Source organism: Nannospalax galili, unplaced genomic scaffold (genome assembly GCF_000622305.1).
Source record: "Nannospalax galili isolate Female #2095 unplaced genomic scaffold, S.galili_v1.0 scaffold786, whole genome shotgun sequence".
Classification (NCBI taxonomy): domain Eukaryota; kingdom Metazoa; phylum Chordata; class Mammalia; order Rodentia; family Spalacidae; genus Nannospalax; species Nannospalax galili.
Genome location: NW_008355774.1, coordinates 1668008 through 1689652, shown reverse-complemented (window position 1 = coordinate 1689652; position 21645 = coordinate 1668008). Strand labels below are relative to the sequence as shown.

General features: G+C 48.7%; 1 protein-coding gene across 2 annotated transcripts in view; it reads left to right on the top strand.

Moving 5' to 3' along the window:
• Positions 1 to 5681: 5681 nt before the first annotated feature.
• Positions 5682 to 21645, top strand: part of P4htm (prolyl 4-hydroxylase, transmembrane) — a 17466-nt gene continuing 1502 nt past the window's right edge. The window contains exons 1-7 of one of the 2 annotated variants that reach the window (XR_003847063.1): positions 5682 to 6051; positions 6249 to 6330; positions 16122 to 16312; positions 17171 to 17267; positions 18127 to 18233; positions 18316 to 18478; positions 20834 to 21019. Coding sequence is in view for 1 of the 2 variants with exons in the window: in XM_008853221.2 (XP_008851443.1) it covers positions 5725 to 6051; positions 6249 to 6330; positions 16122 to 16312; positions 17171 to 17267; positions 18316 to 18478; positions 20834 to 21019 (1046 nt within the window). In the remaining variant the exon portion in view is untranslated. The remainder of the gene's footprint in view (positions 6052 to 6248; positions 6331 to 16121; positions 16313 to 17170; positions 17268 to 18126; positions 18234 to 18315; positions 18479 to 20833; positions 21020 to 21645) is intronic. The other variant, XM_008853221.2, reaches the window with a different exon arrangement.

The following is a 21645-nucleotide window of genomic DNA, read 5'->3' as shown; positions in this document are numbered from 1 at the left end:
AGGGGAAACCAGGATATTTATACTGTGGGGGTAGTGGCAAAAGCCTTAGTTGATAGGTGCTTTTAGGATGCCCCATTTACATGTGGTGGTGGGCTTCTGCCAGGCTGCCAGACATTGCCTGATTATCACACAGGAAAACCTGGCAGTTTCTTGTGCCAGAGGCCATGTTTTTGGTAGGGCATCTGTGGCGGCCACTTCAAAAGGTGAGTCAGGAAGAGAGTAGGAAGGCGCCCTGCTGAGAAAAGGAGTCTCTGCATAAACGCTGAGCCCCTTGGGCTATCCGGACATGGAGAGACTTTGACTTAACACAGCAGGGGTCCCCAACAGAAATAGAGTAACCTGGAAGTTTTAGCTGTCTTTGGGTGTTGACTGAAACATTGTTTACAAGCAGATCCCGGGACTGGTGACAACTGTGCTGCTCCAGGCCTAGCCATTAAGACCTCTGGGTACCCCCAAAGTGGATGCAAATGGATGCAGAAACATGGCAGAGGGCATTGTGTCTCCATTGGGGGGGGGCGGTTCTTGAGGCTTATGAAGAGACACCTCAGGATAAAAACTCTGTTAAACATGTTAGTAACAAGTGAGAGGATAAAGAGAAGTCTCTAAACTTGAGGTGAGCTAAACACTTTCATTTTGAGCCTGGGGTATGCCTTGTTTATGTGGGATGCAAAAAAATGAGAAGAGCCTTTCCTCCATGAGGGACATGGAAGGAATTGGTCATTAGAATTTTCACAGGGCAGCAAGACCCAAGGCTGAAAGGCCAGTCAAGCACAGGGCCGTCCTTGAAGATCAGTGGGTAGGCAGGGTATTTTGGCCTTCTCAGACAAGAAGATGGGGCTGGCAAGTTGATTTGGTGTGTAAAGGCACTTGCTGCCAAGCCTGATTAGGTCTCTGGGACCCACATGGTAAAAAAGTTGACTCCTGGCAGCTGATTACTACTGGGTGAGAATGAGTTGATCTTAGAGGGATTCTAGATAGACTGACTAGATCCTGGTGGGTGAATTTGCACAGAGGGACATCTGGGGACACTAACTTTACATAATAGACCTTAACACAAATGACAAGATATGAACTCTGGTGGGGGGGCTTTGGGAGGGTGACAAAGGGGAAGGGGATATAAAGATGATTTTGTTATGAAATACACAAAAATTCAATAAATTAAAGAAGGATTGACTCCTTCAAAATTGTCCTCTGACCTCCACATACTGGCCAAGGCATTTGTGTACCAACACACATACCCTTAAGTTGAACATACTAAATTACCATAGCACATTCTAGCAAAATCAAGCTATACTTGGGCACGTAGTAATATGACTGTTGATCAACAAGCCAGACTGCTGCCTCTCCATAGAGGCTAACTGACACTGATGGGCACTAATGAGCACATAACCACTGACTCATCACATCACTTCTGTGTTTTGGAGGCTGTCATCATCCATAGCACATGGCTGTCTTGTGTATGAGTGTTGCATGTATGTATGTAAGTACACCCATGTTTGCAATACTCACAGAGGTCAGAAGAGGGCATTGGATCCCCTGGAACTGGAGATATGGACAGCTGCTGGGAGCCAAACCTGGGTCCTTTGAAAGAGCAGCCAGTGCCCTTAACACTGAGCCATTTCTCCAGTCCCTCTTGTTTTATTCATGAGAAACCTGGCGTGGAGGTGTACGATTAAAACCCTGAGGTGGGAGGGTCTCTTGAACACAGGAGTGCCCCCCAAAAAAGGTAGGCCCGGTTTATTGGCTCATGCCTTTAGTCCCCACACTCCAGAGGCAGAGGCTGATCTACAAAAGCACTTTTTAAAAAGTGTGTGTGTGTGTGTGTGTGTGTGTGTGTGTGTGTGTGTGTGTATACAGTGCTCACAGAGGCCAGAAAAGGGTGTCATCCCCCAGGGCTGGAATTGCAGGTGGTTCCAGGCCAGCCAGGGCTACATAGAGACCTTGTGTCAACCAAAATAAAATTAAAACATGCTAGGGGGACTGGACAAATGGCTCACCCATTAAGAGCACTGACTTTTTTTGCAGAGGACCCAGGTTCAATTCCCAGCACCCACATGGCATCTAACAACTGTCTGTAACTCCAGTTTCAGGGGATCTAACACCCCCTTCTCACCTCCATGGTCATTGCACAATACAGATGCACATGTAGGCAATAAACTCACATAATAAAAAGATTTTAATGAAAACGAGTTAGGCATGTGGTGCAAACCTATAATCCCAGCACTAGAGATGGGAGAAGGGCTGGAGAGATGGCTCAGCAGTTAAGAGCACTTCTGATCCTGCAGAGGACCCAGGTTTGGTTCCCAGCATCCACATGGTGGCTCACAACTGTCTATAACTCTAGTTCCAGAGGATCTGATGCTCTTCCTGGCCCCATGCAAATAAAATAAGCTGGGCATGGTGGTCGTGCACACCTTTAATCCCAGCACTCAGGAGGCAGGGCCAGTTTGATCTCTGTAGGATGGAGGCCAGCTTGATCTACATAGCAAGTCCAGGCCAGCTGGGGCTACAGGGATAAGGCAGGGTGTAGTGGCACACCCCTTTAATCCTAGCACTGTGAGTTCAAGGCCAACCTGGTCTACATAGTGAGTTCCAGGCCACCTGGGGCTACAGGGAGACCCTGCCTCAAAAAGACCAAAAAAAAAAAAAAAAAAAAAAAGGACCAAAAAATAAATTAGATTAGGGGGATATAGTCTCTACATTCATTTATTAGTACCTGAAAGTCATGATATCTTTGGTAAAATGCCAATGCCAGATGTGGTCGCACATACCTGTAATTCCAGAATTTGGGAGTCTGAGGCCGGAGGATTTTGAGTTCAAGGTCAGCCTGGACTATTCCAAAGGGGAATAAAAAAATCCATGCTAAACTAGTGGATTTTTTTTCCATTGGTATTTATCAACAATTGAAAACTGTAGCTTTGAAATTTTTAATTTATTTTTATGTGTGTGTATTGCCTGCATGCAAATGCAGCCATGTCGTGCAAAGGACAGAAGAGGTCATCGGATCCCCTGAAACTAGAGTTACAAACAGTTGTTAGCTGTCATGTGGGTCCTGGTATTTGAACCTGGGTCTTCTGCAAGAACAGCTAGTGCTCTTAACTGCTGAGCCATCTCTACAGCCCTAGTTTTGGAAATTTTAAATTGTTTCTATGGCCAGGTGTGGTGGTGCACACCTTTAATCCCAGCTGGCAGAGGCCACTGGCAGATCACTGTGAGTTCAAGGCCAGCCTGGTCTACATATCAAGCTCCAGGCCAGCTGGAACTATAAGGAGACCCTGTCTCAAAAAAAGACCCCTCCCAAAAAAGTTTTTATTATTCTAAGAAACAGGTTTCTGACCTAAGAAGGGCAAATTAAAGACCAACTGCAGGAATAAATAGTGGGGGTGGGGGTTGGGGAGATAGGTATCACTAGCTAGAACTCACTTTGTGGACCAGGCTGACCTGGGACTCAGATCTGCTACCTCTGCTCCCTGCACCATCAACCATGCCTGTACAACCTTTTTCTCCTTTTCTTTTTTTTTTTTTGAAAGTGCACCACATGCATGTAGTGCCTATGGAAGCCAGAAGAGGGAATCAGATCTTGTGAACTGGAGTTAAGGGTTGTCACCACATGGGTGCTGGGAACCAAACCTGGGTCCTCTGCAAGAGCAGCCACTTAACTACTGAATGAATCCCAGCACCTCGTGGCAGCTAACTACTGACCTTAACTCCAGTTCCAGGGGATCTGATGCCCTCCTCCATCCTCCGCAGACATTGCACAACATGTGTGCACTTACATACATTCAGGAATAACACTCATACACATAAACAAACAAATAAATTCATTTTAGGGGGCTGAGGCGATTGCTCAGTGGGTAAAGTGTTTGCCTTATAAGCCTGAGGATTGGAGTTCAGATCCCCAGCACCCAAGTAAATGCCACTGCTGCCTGCTTATAATCCCAGTGCTCAAGACATGGAGATGAGATCCTCAGAACAAACTGGCTAGCTAGAATAGCAGAATTGGTGAGCTCTGTATTCAAATGTTTCAATAAATAAGGTGAAGAGCAATTGAGGAAGACACCCAATGTCAAACTCCAGCCTCCATGCACACATACATATATTTGAACACACACACACACACACACACACACACACAACATTCATTTTAGCTGAGAGAGGCCTTGCCCTTATTGTCTCTGCACAGAGCCATGCCTGCATCCATGGCTGTCTGCTCCCACTCCATGTGAAGATGGTGGTGCTGTCTCCTTAGCATCCCTGCCCTGGCTAAAGTATCACAATTTTCACTGTTACCTGTTCTTTTCTGACTCAGAAAAGTTCAGAACCTATCCTTGTAAGGCAGAAAGATTAACAAGGTGGTTCCTGAGGTTGATTAGATAATAAACTCATGCATTTAGGGACACTAATAAAACCTGCCATTGTAGAATGTTGGAAGGTGAGCTTGCCCTGAGACCAGAAAATGCAACCTTAATAGACCAGGCTGGCCTTGAACTCACAGAGATCCATCTGCCTCTGCCTCTCGAGTGCTGGGATTAAAGGCATGTGCCACTATGCCTGGCTAATAGTGTTCTTTAAAAAAAAAAAATTATTTTATGTGTATGAGTGTATTATCTGCATGTAGGTACAGTGCACCCCTGTCGTGCAATGCCCGCAGAGGTCAGAAGAGGCTGTTGGATCCCCTGGAACTGGAGTTATGGACCGTTGTTAGCTGTCATGTGGGTGCTGGGATTCGAACCCGGGTCTTTTGCAAGAACAGTCAGTGTTCTTAACCGCTGAGCTATCTCTCCAGCCCCAATAGTGCTCTTTTTTTTACACTGGGGTGGAGGTAGAGGGGTCAACTTCTGCCCTAGGGTGTGTACATCTGAGGACCATCCAGCCTAAGGAAAGCAGAGTACAAAAATGCCTTGGCGCTTAGCCACTGCTATGTCCTCTCTGCCCATTTTTGGTTATAATCTAGGCTTAATTTTCTTCTGAGGCTATGATGTCCCAATTATGATAGAGCCTGTCCTCCCTCTTCCCACCTGTCAGTTTTGAGGAAAGAAGTGTTCCCACACAGTGAGCTGCATTACTGTGGGGACTCAGACCTTCCTGATTTCAGGATTCCTCCAGGAACCCCTAGACTGGGTCTCAACGGCCGTGCCACCCTGCACACTGGGCAGCTTCTTCCTAAGGCCTGGCTATTGTAGGACTCCTCCGTGGGCCAGTCTGACCCCAAAAAGAAAGTCGTAAGAAACCGTCAGAGTCTGGTGGTAAATAAAAAAATAAATAAAAATAAAAATAAAAGCTCATGGGAGCGAAGTCATTAGCCTCCACACACCGAGTCAGCAGGCGCTACCACTCCCCACCCTTCTCCCAGGAGCTAGAAAATGCCATCTACACTTTTCTGGGAGATGGTAAGGGGTCGCTTTCACCCAAGAACGGAGAAACTACCAGTGGCACCGGGGTCTACCCTGATAGTGTTGCCCAGGTCTGCCTCTACATTGGAGGGGATGTCTTCTGCCCTGGGGAATGTACAGCTCTGCCGAACGCTACCCAGGGCAGGCCCGGGTCTCAAGCGCCAGGGGCCGAGCTCAGCGCGGGCGGATGCTGTTCCCGGCCGGCGCGGCATCCCCAAGCACTGTCTCCTAGTGACCGCGGTGCGCGGACGCCGCGATCCTGGGCCAGGCGACTGCGCAGCGCGAGCACCCCCGCGGCCCCTCCCCTGGGCGCGCGCGCGACCTGGGCGCCATGGCGGCGGCGACGGAGCGGCGGCCTGAGGCCGAGGCGGGGGACGAGGCCTCGAGTCCGCAGTGGGCCGGGGTAGCGACCCGACTAGGAGAAGGCGAAGATGCACCGGTGCGGCCTCTGTGCAAGCCGCGGGGCATCTGTTCCCGCGCCTACTTCTTGGTGCTGATGGTGTTCGTGCATCTTTACCTGGGCAACGTGCTGGCGCTGCTGCTCTTCGTGCACTACAGCAACGGCGACGAAAGCTCGGACCCTGGACCCCAGAACCACGCGCAAAGCTCTCGGGCCATGCCAACCTTGGGTCCCCTCACCCGGCTGGAAGGCATCAAGGTGAGGACATCCTCTCCCCACGCTGCGCTGCTCTCCAAGCACTGCCTGGCGGAGCCGGAGCGGTCGGGCGCTCAGCTCTGAGACCCCAGGCTGCCCCACGCATCACTCCGTGCGAGTCCCGCGTGCGCCCTAGTACGGGACTTTCTTGAGCAGTGAGGCCTGGCGCCCCAGCAGTCCGCTGTGTACTTTTTCTTTAGGTGGGATACGAGCGTAAGGTCCAGCTGGTCACCGACAGGGCTCACTTCATCCGAACCCTCAGTCTCAAGCCGTTGCTCTTTGGTAAGTCTGCAGGACACTTCTGGGAAGGGCTACCCTCATGCTTTCTGTTTTGAAAATGGCTGCTTCTTAATAGTACTTTTCCACCCACTCAGAGGTACCAAAGTAGAGCCCCCTTCTTCATAATAAAGTAAAAGAAGGTGACTTTCACATTCTTTTTCAGAGATGTGCTTCCTTACCTAACAGAGCTGGCTGAGCAACAAGATCCTGAGATAAACTGGGCCTGGTGGTCCCATGTTTAATCCCAGCACAGGGGAGGTAGAGGCAGGTGGATCTCTGTGACTTCAAGGCCAACCAGACCTACAAAGGGAGACCCTGTTTCAAAACAGACAAAAAAGCACTTGAGACAAGTGTCCAAACATTTCACTGATCACTGTCACCTTCAAGAATGTGGGGAGGGAATGGCGTGAGACTGATAACTAGGTGCCAGATAACCTCAGGGCCTCAGGTGGAAATCACACTGCTAAAGCTGACCCCCAGATCTGTTGACAGTCTGGCTTTCCAGTTGAGTATAAAATGATGCCCTCCATCCTGCCCCTCTGGGCCATCAGTCAAAATCTCAGTACATGAGATTCTTGAGATTCTTGTCTTTTGGCCTTCATGGGCAGAGCCTTTCAGGGTGGCCCTGTTTATAGCCACATTGCACAGCTGCTCTTTTCTGAGTTATTACATGATAGGTTTCACATAGTTATTTTGTTTAAGTCTTACACAAAAGGTATAGTACTAGCTGTGAAAATCTTCCAAAGACTACCAGTGTCAACCAGGTGAGGGCATCACACCCATGGACCTTGCACAGGCTAAATTTTTTGTGCAGTCCAGTCCTGGATACCTGGCCTCCATGATTGTATTAGCAGACCCAGGGCTGTCCTTGGCTTCTGGGGGAGGAAGTTGAAGAGAGTTTTAAGAAGATGCCTATGGGCTGGGGGGATGGTTCAGGTAAAGGTGCTTCCTACCAAGCCTAACAACCTAAATTCAACTAATTCCAGTATTTGGGAGGCAGAGGCGGGTAGTTCTCTGAGTTCAAAGCCAGCCTGGTCTACATAGAGTTCCAGGGTTATAGGGAGATCCTGTCTCAAAAAGACCGAAAAAAACCCACACAAAACAACCTAAATTCAGTCCCTGAGACTCACATGATGGAAAGAACTGATGCCCACAAGCTGACTTCTGACTTCCACACTCACACTGACACATTCTGGCACTCAACAAATAAATGAATGTAAACTTAGCTTTAAGGGGTTGGGGTGAGGCCAAAGCTGAGGACATGCCCTCTCTCCTCAGCAGAGGGCTTTGGCTGGGTATTATGGGTAAGAACTGTAAGAAGGTCATGTGTATGCTGTTTGTGAGGAACTAAGATATGCTGCCCAAGGGCCCTCAAAGGTTATGAACTGCTGTTTTTAACACTGTTACTGTTGAATGGTGTTGAAGCCTATATCAGGTACTATTTTAGGTACTGGGAGCACAGCTTTGCTTGAAACAACACTGAAACTGATATTCAAATGAAGAGGAAACTGGAGAAACAATTAACTAGACAGGATGTGCTACAGAAGGAAGAGATGCATGAATAAAGAGAAATAAGACAGACTTTCACCCAGGGATGAAACTTTTAATAGGGTGACAAGGGTGGCTTTCTCTGAGAAAAATATTTGTGCAAGAATATGTAGGACATGTAAGATCCAGCCTGGTGGCTGCTAGGGAAGGGTGATGAAGGCCAAGGGAGCCATTCTTACCCCATTTCTATGGCACTTCTGTGAACAGAAAGTTGTGTTTTCTTTCCTTTCTTTCTTTCTTTCTTTCTTTCTTTCTTTCTTTCTTTCTTTCTTTCGTTTTTTGGTCTTTTTTGAGACAGGGTCTCCCTGTAGCCCCAGCTGTCCTGGAACTCACTGGTAGACCAGGCTGGCCTTGAACTCACAGAAATCCTCCTGCCTCTGCCTCCCAAGTGCTGGGACTACAGGTGTCCGCCACCACATGCGGCCATTTCTTTTTTTATTTTATGTGCATGAGTGATTGCCTGCATGTATGTAAGTGTACCCATGTCATGCAATGCCTTCAGAGGTCAGAAGAGGGCATTGGATCCCTAGGAACTGGAGTTACAGATGGTTGTTAGCCTCCATGCGTGTGCTGGTTATCAAACCTGGGTCCTCTGCAAGAGCAGCCAGTGCTCTTAACCACTGAGCCATCTCTCCAGCCTGTATATGTCTAGTTCAAGTGAATGTTGGGTAAAGTGAGCCACAGAAGTTGAGTCCTCCTAATCTGTAGCTTGTCCTATAAAAAAGATAATTAAAAACCCAAACTTGGGGCTGGAGAGATGGCTCAGCAGTAAAGAGCCAGCTGCTCTTGCAAAGGACCTGGGTTTGGTTCCCAGCACCCACATGCTGGCTAACAATCATCTGTAACTCCAGTTCTAGGGGATCCAAAGCTCCCTTCTTGCATCTACGGGCATTGCACATATGTGGTGGTACACTTACAGGTAAACAGAACATTCATATACATAAAATAAATAAATAAAATTTTATAAAGAAGTCCATTCATGAGTAAGGGAAGCCATAGAGGAAAGTGTTCTGAAGCAAGGCAGTTCCAGAATGCTGTGTTGTTTACTGAATCTAAAGAATGCTTCATCTGCTGGGCATGGTGGTACACACCTTTAACCTCAGCACTCAGGAGGCAGAGGCAGGCAGATCTCTGAGATCGAGGCCAGCCTGGTCTACATAGTGATTTTCAGGCTAGCTAGGACTACAGGGAGACCCTGTCTCAAAAAAACACAAAAAGAAAAGAAAGAAAGACTATGATTCTGGAAGGAGTCTGTCTTCTATCCTTGCCTATCCATTGGTCTGCTGTCTATGATCATCCTAAAGAGGTAGGCAGAGCTTGGGGAAAGGGCCTACCGTAAATAAGCTCTACCCTCTGTACTCTGATGCTCTTATCTGTGACTTACCAGATGTCAGTGATCAAGGAGTGGTTGGCTCAAGCTATAAGCTGGGGCTTTTTTTTTTTTTTTTTTTTTTCCAGACAGGGTCTAACAAGATAGTCCCGACTGGCCTGAAACTCACTATATAGACTAGGCTGGTCTTGAACTCACAGAGATCCACCTGCCTCTGCCTTCCAAGTGCTGGGATTTAAGGTATGTGCCTAGGGCTGGAGAGATGGCTAAGCAGTTAAGAGCAGTATTAACTGGCTGCTCTTGCAGAAGACTGGGGTTCAGTTTCCAGCACCCACATGGTGACTGATACCTGTGCTTAACTCCAGTTCCAAGGGATCTCTCACACTCTCTTCTGACCACTGTGGGCATTGCACGACATTGGTGCACTTACATACATTCAGAGGAAACATTCAAACACATAAAATAAATACTTAAAGATGTGCACCACCATGCCCAGCTTGTGCTGGGGCATTTTGAAGAAGGATCTTGATATGTATCCCAGGTACTGGCCTAGAGCTTGCTGTGTAGCCCAGATTGACTTCAAACTCAGAAGCTTCCTGTCTCTGCCTGTGCCACGATGCCCAGCCAGTCTCTCTCTTTGGGCAACATTTCTTCCTATCTTTGTTCCTAGAGACACTAGGCAAATGTGACCTAAGCAACAAAAGAGCCTACCCTGAGCACCTGGAACCCTGGGGATCATCTGTCCTGTGAGCTGAACAGAACAGAACCATCCTGAGTCATTGTCATCTCTTTGGGGATATTGTTATCCTATACTTCTCCCTTCACCGCACACTACCTCATCCTTATGCTCTCTCTCTCTCGTTCTCTCGTTCTCTCTCTCTCTCATTGCTTTTTTAAAAAAAAGATTTGTTAAATCCCAGCACTCAGGAGGCAGAGGCAGGTGGATCTCTGTGAGTTCAAGAAGGCCCCCCAAAAGATTTGTTTCAGGTATATGTGTGGAGCCTGAGTGTCTGTATGTGTACCACCCACATGCCTGCAGTGCCCTCAAAAGCCAGAAGAGGGCATCAAATTCTGTGGAACTGGAGTTATAGGTGGTTCTTAGCCACCATGTGGGTGCTCCTCTGCAAGAGCCGTAGTTTTTGTAACCACTGAACCATCTCTCTAGCCCTTTGCTTTTTTTAAAGATTTTTTTATTCCATGTATATGAGTATTTTGCCTGCATGTATATATGCACACTGTGTGTGTGTGTGAGTGTGTGTGGTGTCCCCAGAGGCCAGAAGAGGGCATCAGATCCCCTGGAAATGGAATTACAGACAATTGTGAGCCACTATGTGGGTGCTGGGACCTGAACCCGTTCATTTTGCAAGAGCAGTGTTTTTAACCATGGAGCCATCCAGCCTTGCCTTTTTGTTTTGTTTTGAAGACAGGGTCACTCTGTAGCCCTGGCTGGTCTGGAACCCTCTATGTAGACTAGGCTGGCCACAATCTCACAGAGATCTGCCTGCCTCTGCCTCCTGAGTGCTGTTGTTAAAAGCATGCACCACCATGCCTGACCCTCCCCTTATTTAAATTTTACTATTATTGTGTGTGTGTGTGTGTGTGTGTGTGTGTGTGTGTGTTCAGGCTCTAATTCCAGAGCATGGGTGTGGTGATCAGAGGACAACTTTCAGGAATCTGTTCTCTCCTTCCACCATGGGTCCCAGGGATTGAACTCAGATAATCAGGCTTTGTACTGAAAGTACCTTTACCCACTGAGCCATCTTTATTTTTTTGAGCCAGGGTCTCTCACTAAACCTGTAAGTCACTCATTTAGGTAGACTGACTGGCCAGTGAGCTCCCAGAATCCTCCTGACTCCACTTCCCCATCATTGAGATTATAGGTGTGTACCAGCTTCTCATGTGGGTGCTGGCAAGCCAAACTCAGGTCCATGGAAGGACTTTGCTGCTGACTGAGCCATCTCCCTAGCACACACCCTGCTTTCTGTCTTTTTTGTTTGTTTGTTTGTCTTTTTGAGACAGGGTCTCCCTATAGCCCTAGCTGTCCTGGAATTCACTGTGTAGACCAGGCTGGCCTTGAACTCACAGAGATCTGCCTACCTCTGCCTCCTCAGTGCTGGGATTAAAGGCGTGCACCACCACACCTGGCTGTTTTTTGAGGCAGGATCTCTCCATAGCCCTAGCTGGCCTGGAACTCATTAGGTAGACCAGGCTGGGCTCTATTTCACAGAGATCCCCCCTGCCTTTGCCCCCCAAGTGCTAGAATTAAAGTCATATGCCATCACACCTGGCCTCCATCCTTTTTTGTGGGGGATAGAGTCTCATTATGTGGCCCTGGCTGGCCTGGAATGCAATATGTAGACCAGGCTGTCATTGAATTCACAGAGATCTGTCTGCCTCTGCCTCCTGGGATTAAAGGTATGTGCCATTGTCTCCAGAAAAATATGTATCTTTTAAAACTCTAATTGGGCATAGAATCTGGATGCCCCTCTTACATATGCCATGCACAAGAGATGTATAAAGGGACACTCAGTGGGAAAAGGGCTTGTCACACAAGTGTAGGGACCTCAGTTAAAATCCCGAGAACCCACATAAAAGCTGTGCACATGCCTGTAATCCCAGTACTCCTGTGACAAGATGGGAGGTGGAGATGTGAGAACCCCTGGAAGCTTTGGGGCAGTTAGCCTGGAGGTGTGTGCAGTGGGAGCAATGGAAAAAGAGTCCTGTCTCCAACAAGGGGAAAGCACTGACTGACACCTGAGTTTCTTTTCTGACCTAAACACACATCTGCATCACACACACACACACAGCACGCGCACAAGATGTGTAAAGGGTGCTCTCCAGAATCATTAGTGCAGAACATGAGCCTGCAAATCACAGTCCCTTCAGCTGGCATGCTGCAAAGGAGTGGGGGTGGTGCGTTAGTAAGGATACAGGTCCTGTTGCCCAACCCCCTGCCTTTTTACTCTTTTGAGACAGCTATCTTTTGTAGGGGGGGGTCCCCTTTCCCGCCTGAGTCTAGTTTACTTGACTCAGGGGTGATTTGAAAGGGTGGGGTGTGGCTATGGCATCAACCACAGTGGAGACCTCTTGCCAAGACTCAAGTAGAGTGCTCAGGTGTGAGCCCTTAACCGCTGCAGTGACACAGAGATCAAATGTAGCCCACAGTAAAGTGTCTGCAGTGCAAGAGGGTTGGCCAGGTAAAGCCATAGCAGGCCATGGTGGGCACATAGCTTTCCTGTAGGGTCTCTCACAGGCTGTGACATGGTAGATGACCCTGCAGTATAAGGAACTGAGTGACCCACAGGAGACTCTCACGTTCCTAGCACTGCCATTGGCAAGGAATGCTCTGTGGTTGCTGGGCAACAACACTCTGGTCACCTAGCAACAGCCATGCAGCCTGGTTTTCTGCTGGGGCCACTTCTCATACCTCAGCCCTTCCCCCCTTCCCTCCCCACCCTCCTCCCTCTAACCCAGGCTCTGTTCCAGCTTTCCAGTGCACCTCCCCCTCCAGCTCCCTGTGGGAGGGCCCTGCAGCCTGGGTCTTCACCAGCACCAAAAAACAGAGAAAGCAGAGCCCTCCCTCTTCTCCTAAAGTCCTTCTGCTCAGAAGGGGCTGAGGAAATGCTGTTCAGAGGCTAGGTTAGGCAGGAGTGGAACAATCAGAGTTGTGAACTTTGGGCTCCATCTCTTGCAAGCATCCCTTGGGCAGACAGAGCTTCCACATCTCACTGGAAAGAAGTCCTGGTCTCCAGTCTGAAGTGGCCCTGCCTCTTGGCCTGTCTTGATATTCAAGAGACTTTGATAGTTTGTGGTTACAGACCAAGGACCCATGTTCAGCACTGGTGATCTTTGCCTATGTCATCTCTGTCCCAGGGGTACCTCTGCCAGGAACAGTAACAACAAAAAGCCTCCCTGCCCCCATCAGCACCCAATGCAGATAGGTATTCAGAGGATTGGTAAAGATCTGGGCTGTCAAAGCAGGCCCTCCTACCCTACTTCCTGCACCTGGGAGCCTTTGCCCTGCCTGTCAAGGCACACAGGGGCAAAGAGGGAGCAGAAGAAAAACCCCAAGACATTGGAGTGGCATTTCCAGGCAAGCAGGAACAGCCAGCTGACCTGCTACTGAATGGCTTTGGCTGCTGTGCCATGGTCCAGTAAGTCAGAGAGCACATCTCTGGGTACCCAGTGTTGTGGAATGGGCATGTGTAGGTCCTCAGGTGCTGTGCCATCTCTCCACAGAACCACCAGTGTCACCAGAAACCAAAGCTCTCTCTCCATCAGTTTGAGGTATTAAGGGCTCTTTATAAGGTTATACCCACACCCAGGTGTCTTCATCTGCCTGATTAGGACCCTGATATAGACTTGGCTATTTGCTTGTTTTTTGTTATTGTTGTTCTTTTTGAGACAGTCTTCCTGTACCTCAGCTGATCTGGAACTTGCTATGTAGACCAGGCTGGCCTCAGTCTCATGGAGTTCCACCTGTCTCTGCCTCCCAAGTGCTAGGATTAAAGGCCTGTACCACACACCTGGCTTTTATTTGCTTGTTTTGTGTTCTTTTGTTTGAGACAGGGTGTAATGTAGCTCAGGCTGGCCTTGAATGTGCTATGTAGCCAAAGGTGACCTTGAATTTGTGATCTTTCTCTACTTCCTAAGTGCTGGGATCACAGGTGTGGGCTACCATGCCTGGTTTTATATGGTGCTAGAGATCAAACCCAGGGCTTCACGCATGCTAGGAAAAGACTCTTCCAACTGAGCTGCATCCCTAGGCCTAGCTGTTTCCTTTTGATTGACAAGGGGGAGGCGGCTACAGGCATCTCCACTGGATATGCAGATTACTGGTACCAAATAAACTGAAGAAATCTAGACCTGTGTTTTCTTTTCCTTTTTTTGGCTTTTCTACTTATGTTCTCTGTGTTAAGCGATCAAAAGGTGATTGCTGATTAGCAATTGGGCCTGTCCCACCATCCAGCAGTGTCTGGCTCACACCCTTTCCCGGTTTAATGGATTGAGGGTTCTGCAGGTTAGGGGTGGGGGCTTTTGTTTTGTCCTCTCTTCAGGGTCATCACATCTAGGATACCAACACATACTGTTGGAAACCCACTCTGATCTTGAGCCTAGATTCTGGGTACAACAGCCTGAACTGCGCTGGGAAAATCACTGCTGTCTCTATGCTTTGGGTTCCTTGTGTATTGGAGAGCAATGGGGTCTGGCTTCTAGAATGAAAGTTGAAACTAAAGAGTTGATTGTGATGAATGCTTAGGTTAGTGCCTTGGGCAGAGTGTGATCTCCTGTGGTCAGTGTTCAAAATGGCTCACATTCTTGCTGCAGCGCTGCTTTATGTCCTCCGGGCAGTGGCTGCCTAATGCTAGAAGTGTGACTAGAGAATGGCAGATCACTCTGCAGGCTGCAGTGTAGCCATCCTCTTGCTGGCTCCTCTTCCTAGGAGCAAGGCAAGGAGACAAGACTCCAGCTTCTGTCCTGGAGACGCCTGGGCTTGTGAGGATGGAGGTTGCTAAGGTTTGAGTCTCACAGTCCAGTTCTACCAGACCACCTAACAGCTGTGGCTGGAGTGTGGACATCTAGCTACTAGGCCAAGTCCCAGGCCTGACCAGTCTTTACTCTGGGACTTAGATGCATGGAGTGGTGCTAAGTGCTCCCCACTCACCTCTCAGCACAGTGCAACTCAGCCTTGGTCAGATGATTTGCATTTATTTGTGCAGAACAGAGGGCAAGGCTCTTGAACTGACCTAATGTATTGGATGTCCTTAATAATGCTGAAAGGAAAACTGAAGGCAAGAGTCAGCCACCATCTCTACAATCTTTAACATATAACCACATAGGAACTATACAGGAAGAAATCAAACTGAATGTGAGGACACCCACCTATAATCCCAGCACTGGGAGGTGAAGGCAAGGAGGAGTAGGAGTTCAAGGCTACATAGCAAGTTCAAGGCCAGCCTAGCCTACATGAAACAGTCTCAACAAAATAAAATGGGGGAGCCAGGTGTGGTAGGGCACACCATTATCCCAGCACTCTGGAGACAAAGGTAAGTGGATTTCTATGATTTTGAGACCAACCTGCTCTACATATCAAGTCCAGGCCAGCCAGGGCTACATAGTGAGACCCTGTCTCAAAAAACCACACACACACACACACACACACACACACACACACACACACACGCACACACAAAGATGTAGGCAAAAAACAAAGCTAGGTAACTAGGTAATAGCAACATGAATAAACACACCCAGATGGTCAGAACTATCAGTAAATATGGGGCCTACTATGGTGTCTCTCTCCACAAAATGGTGAAAAAAATTGAAACTAGCCAGCACACCAAATATACTTTCTCCTTCTGTAGCAAAACTAAGATGAAGAGATGGGCCATGGGTATTTAGCAGTGGTTCCTGCATGAAAACAGTAGCCAGTGGAGCCTGGACTTACAAGACGTCACGTCTTAGACATGATGTCACGTCTGCCATCAGAAGACTGAAGAAACAGAGACCAGGAGATGTGGCACTATTTAAGAATCCCTAGCTTACAATGAATGGGTTAATTTACATCTTTAAAAAAAAAAAAAAAGAAAAAAAAAAAGAGGTCCACCCTCTGCCATTCAAATCCACACTCTGGATCTCAGTTTCACACTGAGGTTCCAACTCACTCCCAGGAGCCCCCTGGAAAATGTGTTGTAATCAAAGAGGCAGGCCAAGAGGCCCCTCATTCCAAATGCTAGCCAAGTCTTGCAAAATACTCAACCTTTACATAGAGTCCAGAGCAGATGTAAATGGATGTGGAAAGTCCTCCAGACCTGGTGGCCACCAAGGAACAGAAAATACTCTTGTAGGGGGGAAGGTACTTGGTGCCTAGTATCCCAGCTCAGTCCTTGGCTTCACCCACCCCCTCTCCTGACAGAAATTCCGGGCTTCCTGAGTGATGAGGAATGTCGGCTCATCATCCACCTGGCACAGATGAAGGGGCTACAGCGCAGCCAGATCCTTCCCACTGAGGAATATGAGGAGGCGATGAACACCATGCAGATCAGCCAGGTGGACCTCTTCCAGCTGCTGGATCAGAACCACGACGGTCTCCTGCAGCTCCGAGAGGTTGGGATCCTGGGGTCTGAATAGGTACAGGGAGGGAGGGGGTGCCTAGAATTCCCTTTCTGGTAGCCATACCACCTGTCCAGCTCAACCTTGGCCTTTACAGTCAGATACTACCCCAGGCCTATTTGGGCATGCCAAGGTCCAGGGTCCATTCCCAACTCTTCTGGAGAGCTCCTTGCTGCTCTGGAAACCCTAGAAGATAGCAGGGGAATCCCCCTGGGTGTGGCATTTATCACTAGTTTTTGAGTGGTATACTTTTTATGGACTGGATTCCTTGCTGCCATCTCTAAAGACTCCACAGATCCACAGATGATGAAGTGGAAACTCTGCGCCTGCCCCAGCCCTTAAGTCTTTCCAATCTGGTCTTCTAAGAAAAGTCTGATGGGGAGAGGTGGGGGGGATTCAGCTTCTCACACTGAACACCTCACTGAACCTGCTGGGGTCTTAGTAGTTAAGTCCCAGCCAAGTCTCCCCCTGGTGCCTTCCCCCTCTTGGTAACCAGACCTTCACCTTCCCCTGCTCTCACATGGAGTGTCTCAGGGTGACATAGGCCTGTTCTCCACACTGCCTCCAACTAGCCAACAGTGCTCCCGATGGCCACAGTCCCAGGCCTGGGAATAGGGACAGCCCTCACACACCTGCACCTCCTTTCTGGCTTCCTTCACAGATGTCATGAACGTCTCTGTTCACCTTCACCTCAGTCCAGAGACCTGGGACTCTAGCCTGTGTCCTCACCCATGTCCTACCATTGGACCCCCCCCCCCCCCTTAGCACTACATCAAGGCTTGTTCCATACCTGTTCTGTTGGCTTGTACTACTGGGAGGAACCCCACAATGAAGAACATTCCTATGTGTTAGGTCCTGGCCCAGACTCGCCTGGGAAATGGACGGTGGATGACTCCAGAGAACATTCAGGAGATGTACTCTGCAATCAAGGCAGACCCTGATGGTGATGGTGAGCTCATACCTTCCACATAGTTCTGTACTTCAGCTGTCTCCTGGCAGGAGTGCAGTCTGGAAAGCTTGTGCCCTTCCCCCGCTGCAGGCAGCTTCCATGCCCAGCTCCTATAGTGGCCAGAGATAAGGAGGTGAGCCAGCTTTGTCCTTCACTCCTGGGAAGCAGGCAGAAATCCTGACCCCTTTGTTCTTGGTTGTCTACAGGACAACTCCTGGAGATCCTTTTGACTTCATCAGGCAGTCCAGTGAACAGAGAGTGAATAATTTAGCTTTGGCCTGTGGCTAGAGGGCTATCATAATGTCCTTAGTATAATGTCAGACTTTCAGCCCTTAAATGTCCCTCATCCTTGGAGGAATCTGGGTCAAGGAATGGGAGGGGTTCCCCTTGGGTTTCCAGAGTGACAGAGCAAAGCTACCAGTCACTCTTCTAAAACCCCTGATGGTACACCCTGCTTAGTAGTTTGCAGGAACAAGGGAGTCTGCTCTCATTCCAGGGAGTGGTCAGGATTTCTTTGCAAAGGTGGACTGGTAATGTCGCAGGAAGTACTGGCCAATTGGGTTCCTCCCAGGATAGGAAGGAACCTCTGGGGACTGGCCTGCCTTCACCCTACAGTGTGGAAGACCCTGGAGCAGACTCAGCACTGGCTGTTCTCTCCTCTACAGCTTGGAACATAGCCACCACATTCTACAGGGGAGGCTGCAGAGCCTGGGGTGGTCCTTGCCCTAGGGCCCTGGCCATATGGCTGGAGCTTCCTTTGGAGACCCTGCTCTGGCACTCTAACAGGGTTGGGCTTCTTCCTTTTTGGGACCAAATCAAAGCTTAAACAGAAAACAAACTTCTCTGGGTCTTCCCTCAGGGCCTGATGTGACAGAAACCAGGTTCATCTGACCCAAGAGTCCAGGTGGGGACAAGTGTACATGGCCCCCCAGTGCCTGAGGCCAGGGGCTGCTGCTGCCTTTTGGGGTAGGTAGGGCGGTGCTGCCTACCGCTGTGGTCTCTGCACATGGGTCTGGCAGGCACTGATGATGACATGTACTCTGTACAGGAGTGCTGAGTCTGCAGGAGTTTTCCAACATGGACCTTCGAGACTTCCACAAGTACATGAGGAACCATAAGGCAGAATCCAGTGAGCTGGTACGGAACAGCCACCACACATGGCTCTACCAGGGTGAGGGTGCTCATCACGTCATGCGTGCCATCCGCCAGAGGTGAGCACCTGGGGCTGACCTCTCTGGGGCAGGGCCTCCACATAACTCCTTAACCAGGGAATTGATTAGCTAATTTGGTATTGAGTTCCAATTGTTAGACCAGGAATGGGACTCACTGAAAAACAAACAATTAAGGCAAATTAGCCCTAGTTGTGGAGAAACAATTGGCATTAGAAATAAATCAAGAATTTATTTTCTGTTACAGAAATGAAGTCTTATTTCTACCCACAGAACCCCTTGCCCTTGGACCAAGCTAGGTTTTAGGAGTTAGGCTGGTGACTCACAACTGTAAGTCCAGGAAGCTGAAGGTTGAAGCAGAAGTTTTGCTCCAAGATAGATAGCCTGGACTTAAGAGTGAAATTCAGTTTCAACCCCAACTATGAGAGTAAGGATGTAGCTGAGTTGGTGGAATGCTTGACTAGCATGTACAAAGTGAAGTTTGATCTCCAACAATGCGTAAAGTCAGGCATTCTGGAACATGCCTGCAATCCTAGCACTTGAGAGAGAGAGGCAGACGTATCAGGAGTTGAAAGTCATTCTCAGCTACAGAGCTCAAGGCCAACCATTGCCTACATGAGACCCTGTCTAAAAAAATAAAACAAGGGGGGCTAGAGAGATGGCTCAGTGGTTAAGAACACTAGTTGTTCTTGCAGAAGACCTGGGTTTGAATCCCAGCACCCACATGGCAGCTAACAACTGTCCATAACTCCAGTTCCAGGGGATCTAACAGCCTTTTCTGTCCTCCGCGGGCATTGCACGACATGGGTGCACTAACCTACATGCAGGCAATACGCACATACACATAAAATAAGAATAATAAAATATTTTAAAACAAGGGGTTGGAGAGATGGCTCAGCGGTTAAGAGCACTTGCGAGGACCTAGGTTTGATTCCCAGCACCCATATGGCAGCTAACAACTGTCTGTAACTCCAGTTCCAGGGGATCCAAAGCCTTCTTCTGGCCTCCAAGGCATTGCACCTACCTACATGCAGGCAATACACTCATACACATAAGATAAAAGCCATAAATAAAGCTGGGCGTGGTGGCACACACCTTTCATCCCAGCACTTGGGAGGCAGAGGCAGGTGGATCTTTGTGAGTTCAATGCCAGCCTGGTCTACATAGTGAGTTCCAGGACAGCTGGGGCTATAAATAAAATATTAAAAAAACAAAAACACCTGGGCATGGTGGCACATGCCTTTAATCTCAGCACTTGGGAGGCAGAGGTAGGTGGATCACTAGGAATTTAAGTCCACCCTGGTCTACATGGTGAGTTCCAGGCCAGATGGGGCTATAGGGAGAATCTGTCTTAAAAAACAAACGAAACAAAAAATATGTTTTAAGTGAACAAGTTTATTCCAGAGAGGAGGGTCTCAAACTTTCCCTATACCCCTAACTTAATGGTCTATGTCTTGCATTTTGGGGGCCTAAAGAGCCCATCTTGGGGGTTGGAGAGATGGGTTCAGTGGTTAAGAGTACTTACTGCTCTTGCAGAGGACCTGGATTTCCAGAACCCATGTTAGGCAGGTCACAAGCACCTGTAACTTCAGCCCCAGGGCATCTGACACTCTCTGGCCTTCATGGACACCTGCACACACAGTGCACATAAACCTATGCAGGCATACACACACAAAAATTAAAAAAAAAAAAAGCCAGTGTGGTGGCACATGCCTTTAATCCCAGCTCCCAGCACTGGGGGTGGGGTGGAGCTGGGGCAGAAGCTGGCAGATCTCTGTGAGTTTGAGGCCAGCCTGGTCTACATAGTGATCCAGGCCAGCCAGAGCTACACAGTGCAACCCTGTCTCAAAAAACAAACAACAAAAGAGCTCATCACAACAGACCCCTTGCTGTTGTTTTTGTGGTGGTTGTTTTATGTATCCCAGGCTGGCGTCAAATTTGCTATGTAGCCAACTTATGATTCTTGTGCTTCCACCTCCCGAGTGCTGGGGTTACAGACATGCATCACCATATCTAGCAATGTGGTGCTGGGGATGCTAGTTAAGCACAATACCAACTAAACTACATCCTTAGCTCTCCCTACTCTTACAAGTCCAGTCTAAAATGGGCCTTCCAGGGGAGGTGTGCCTTGGTAGTACTTGTCACAGGCCTGGGATCCACCTTGGTTAGCTTTTTTTTTTTGATATTTTTGAGATAGGGTCTCCCTGAAGCCCCAGCTGGCCTGGAACTCGCTATGTAGACTAAGCTGGACTTGAACTCACAGAGATCCACTTGCCTCTGCCTCCTGGGTGCTGGGATTAAAGGGTTGTACCACCACGCCTGGCTTGGGGCTTGGTCAGCTTCTTTAGGTGACTATTTTGAATGAAGTTGTCATGCTGAATGCCTGCTGCCCACCAGGGTGTTGCGTCTCACTCGCCTGTCACCAGAGATTGTGGAGCTCAGTGAACCACTACAGGTTGTACGATATGGTGAGGGAGGCCACTACCATGCCCACGTGGACAGCGGACCTGTGTACCCAGAGACCATCTGCTCCCATACCAAGCTGGTAGCCAATGAGTCTGTACCCTTCGAGACCTCCTGTCGGCAAGTATCTCCCACCTGGGGGCTGGTATCAATTCCCAGACTAGGCACTCCCAGGATATAAGCACAGCCTGGAATGGGGCCAGGAATACACTGAGCCATCCTGGTCAACCATGCCCTTACCTTTTCCCAAGGTTCTTTCCTTCACCATTGTGATTCAAGTCAAAACAGACTAGATACTCACAGACACTGAAACTTGTCCTCATAACTCTAAAGCAAGGAGAACCCCAGCTCTTTCTGCCCTTTCCTTCAGTTATTTCTCTTTACTGCTGGAGGGGTCAGCCTCTCCTTTTCATGTGGCTTTTCTAAGTCCTTCAAGTTGCCAATGAGACTTTGTGCATGATACTCCTGCTTCTTTAAGATTCCCTTTCCCAGCCAGGCCTTTAGTCAAGGTCACATAATTTAGCTCAGTGCACTTGGGATCTTAGCCAAAGAAAAGACATTGGACCGGGCCTGGTGGCGCACATCTGTAGTCCCAGCACTTGGGAGGCAAGAGGCAGGTGGATCTCTGTGAGTTCAAGCCCAGCCTGGTCTACATAGTGAGTTCGAGGCCAGCTGGGACTACAGGGAGACCCTGTCTCAAAAAGGCCAAAGAAAAAAAAAAAGGAAGAAAGAAAGGAAGAAAGCAT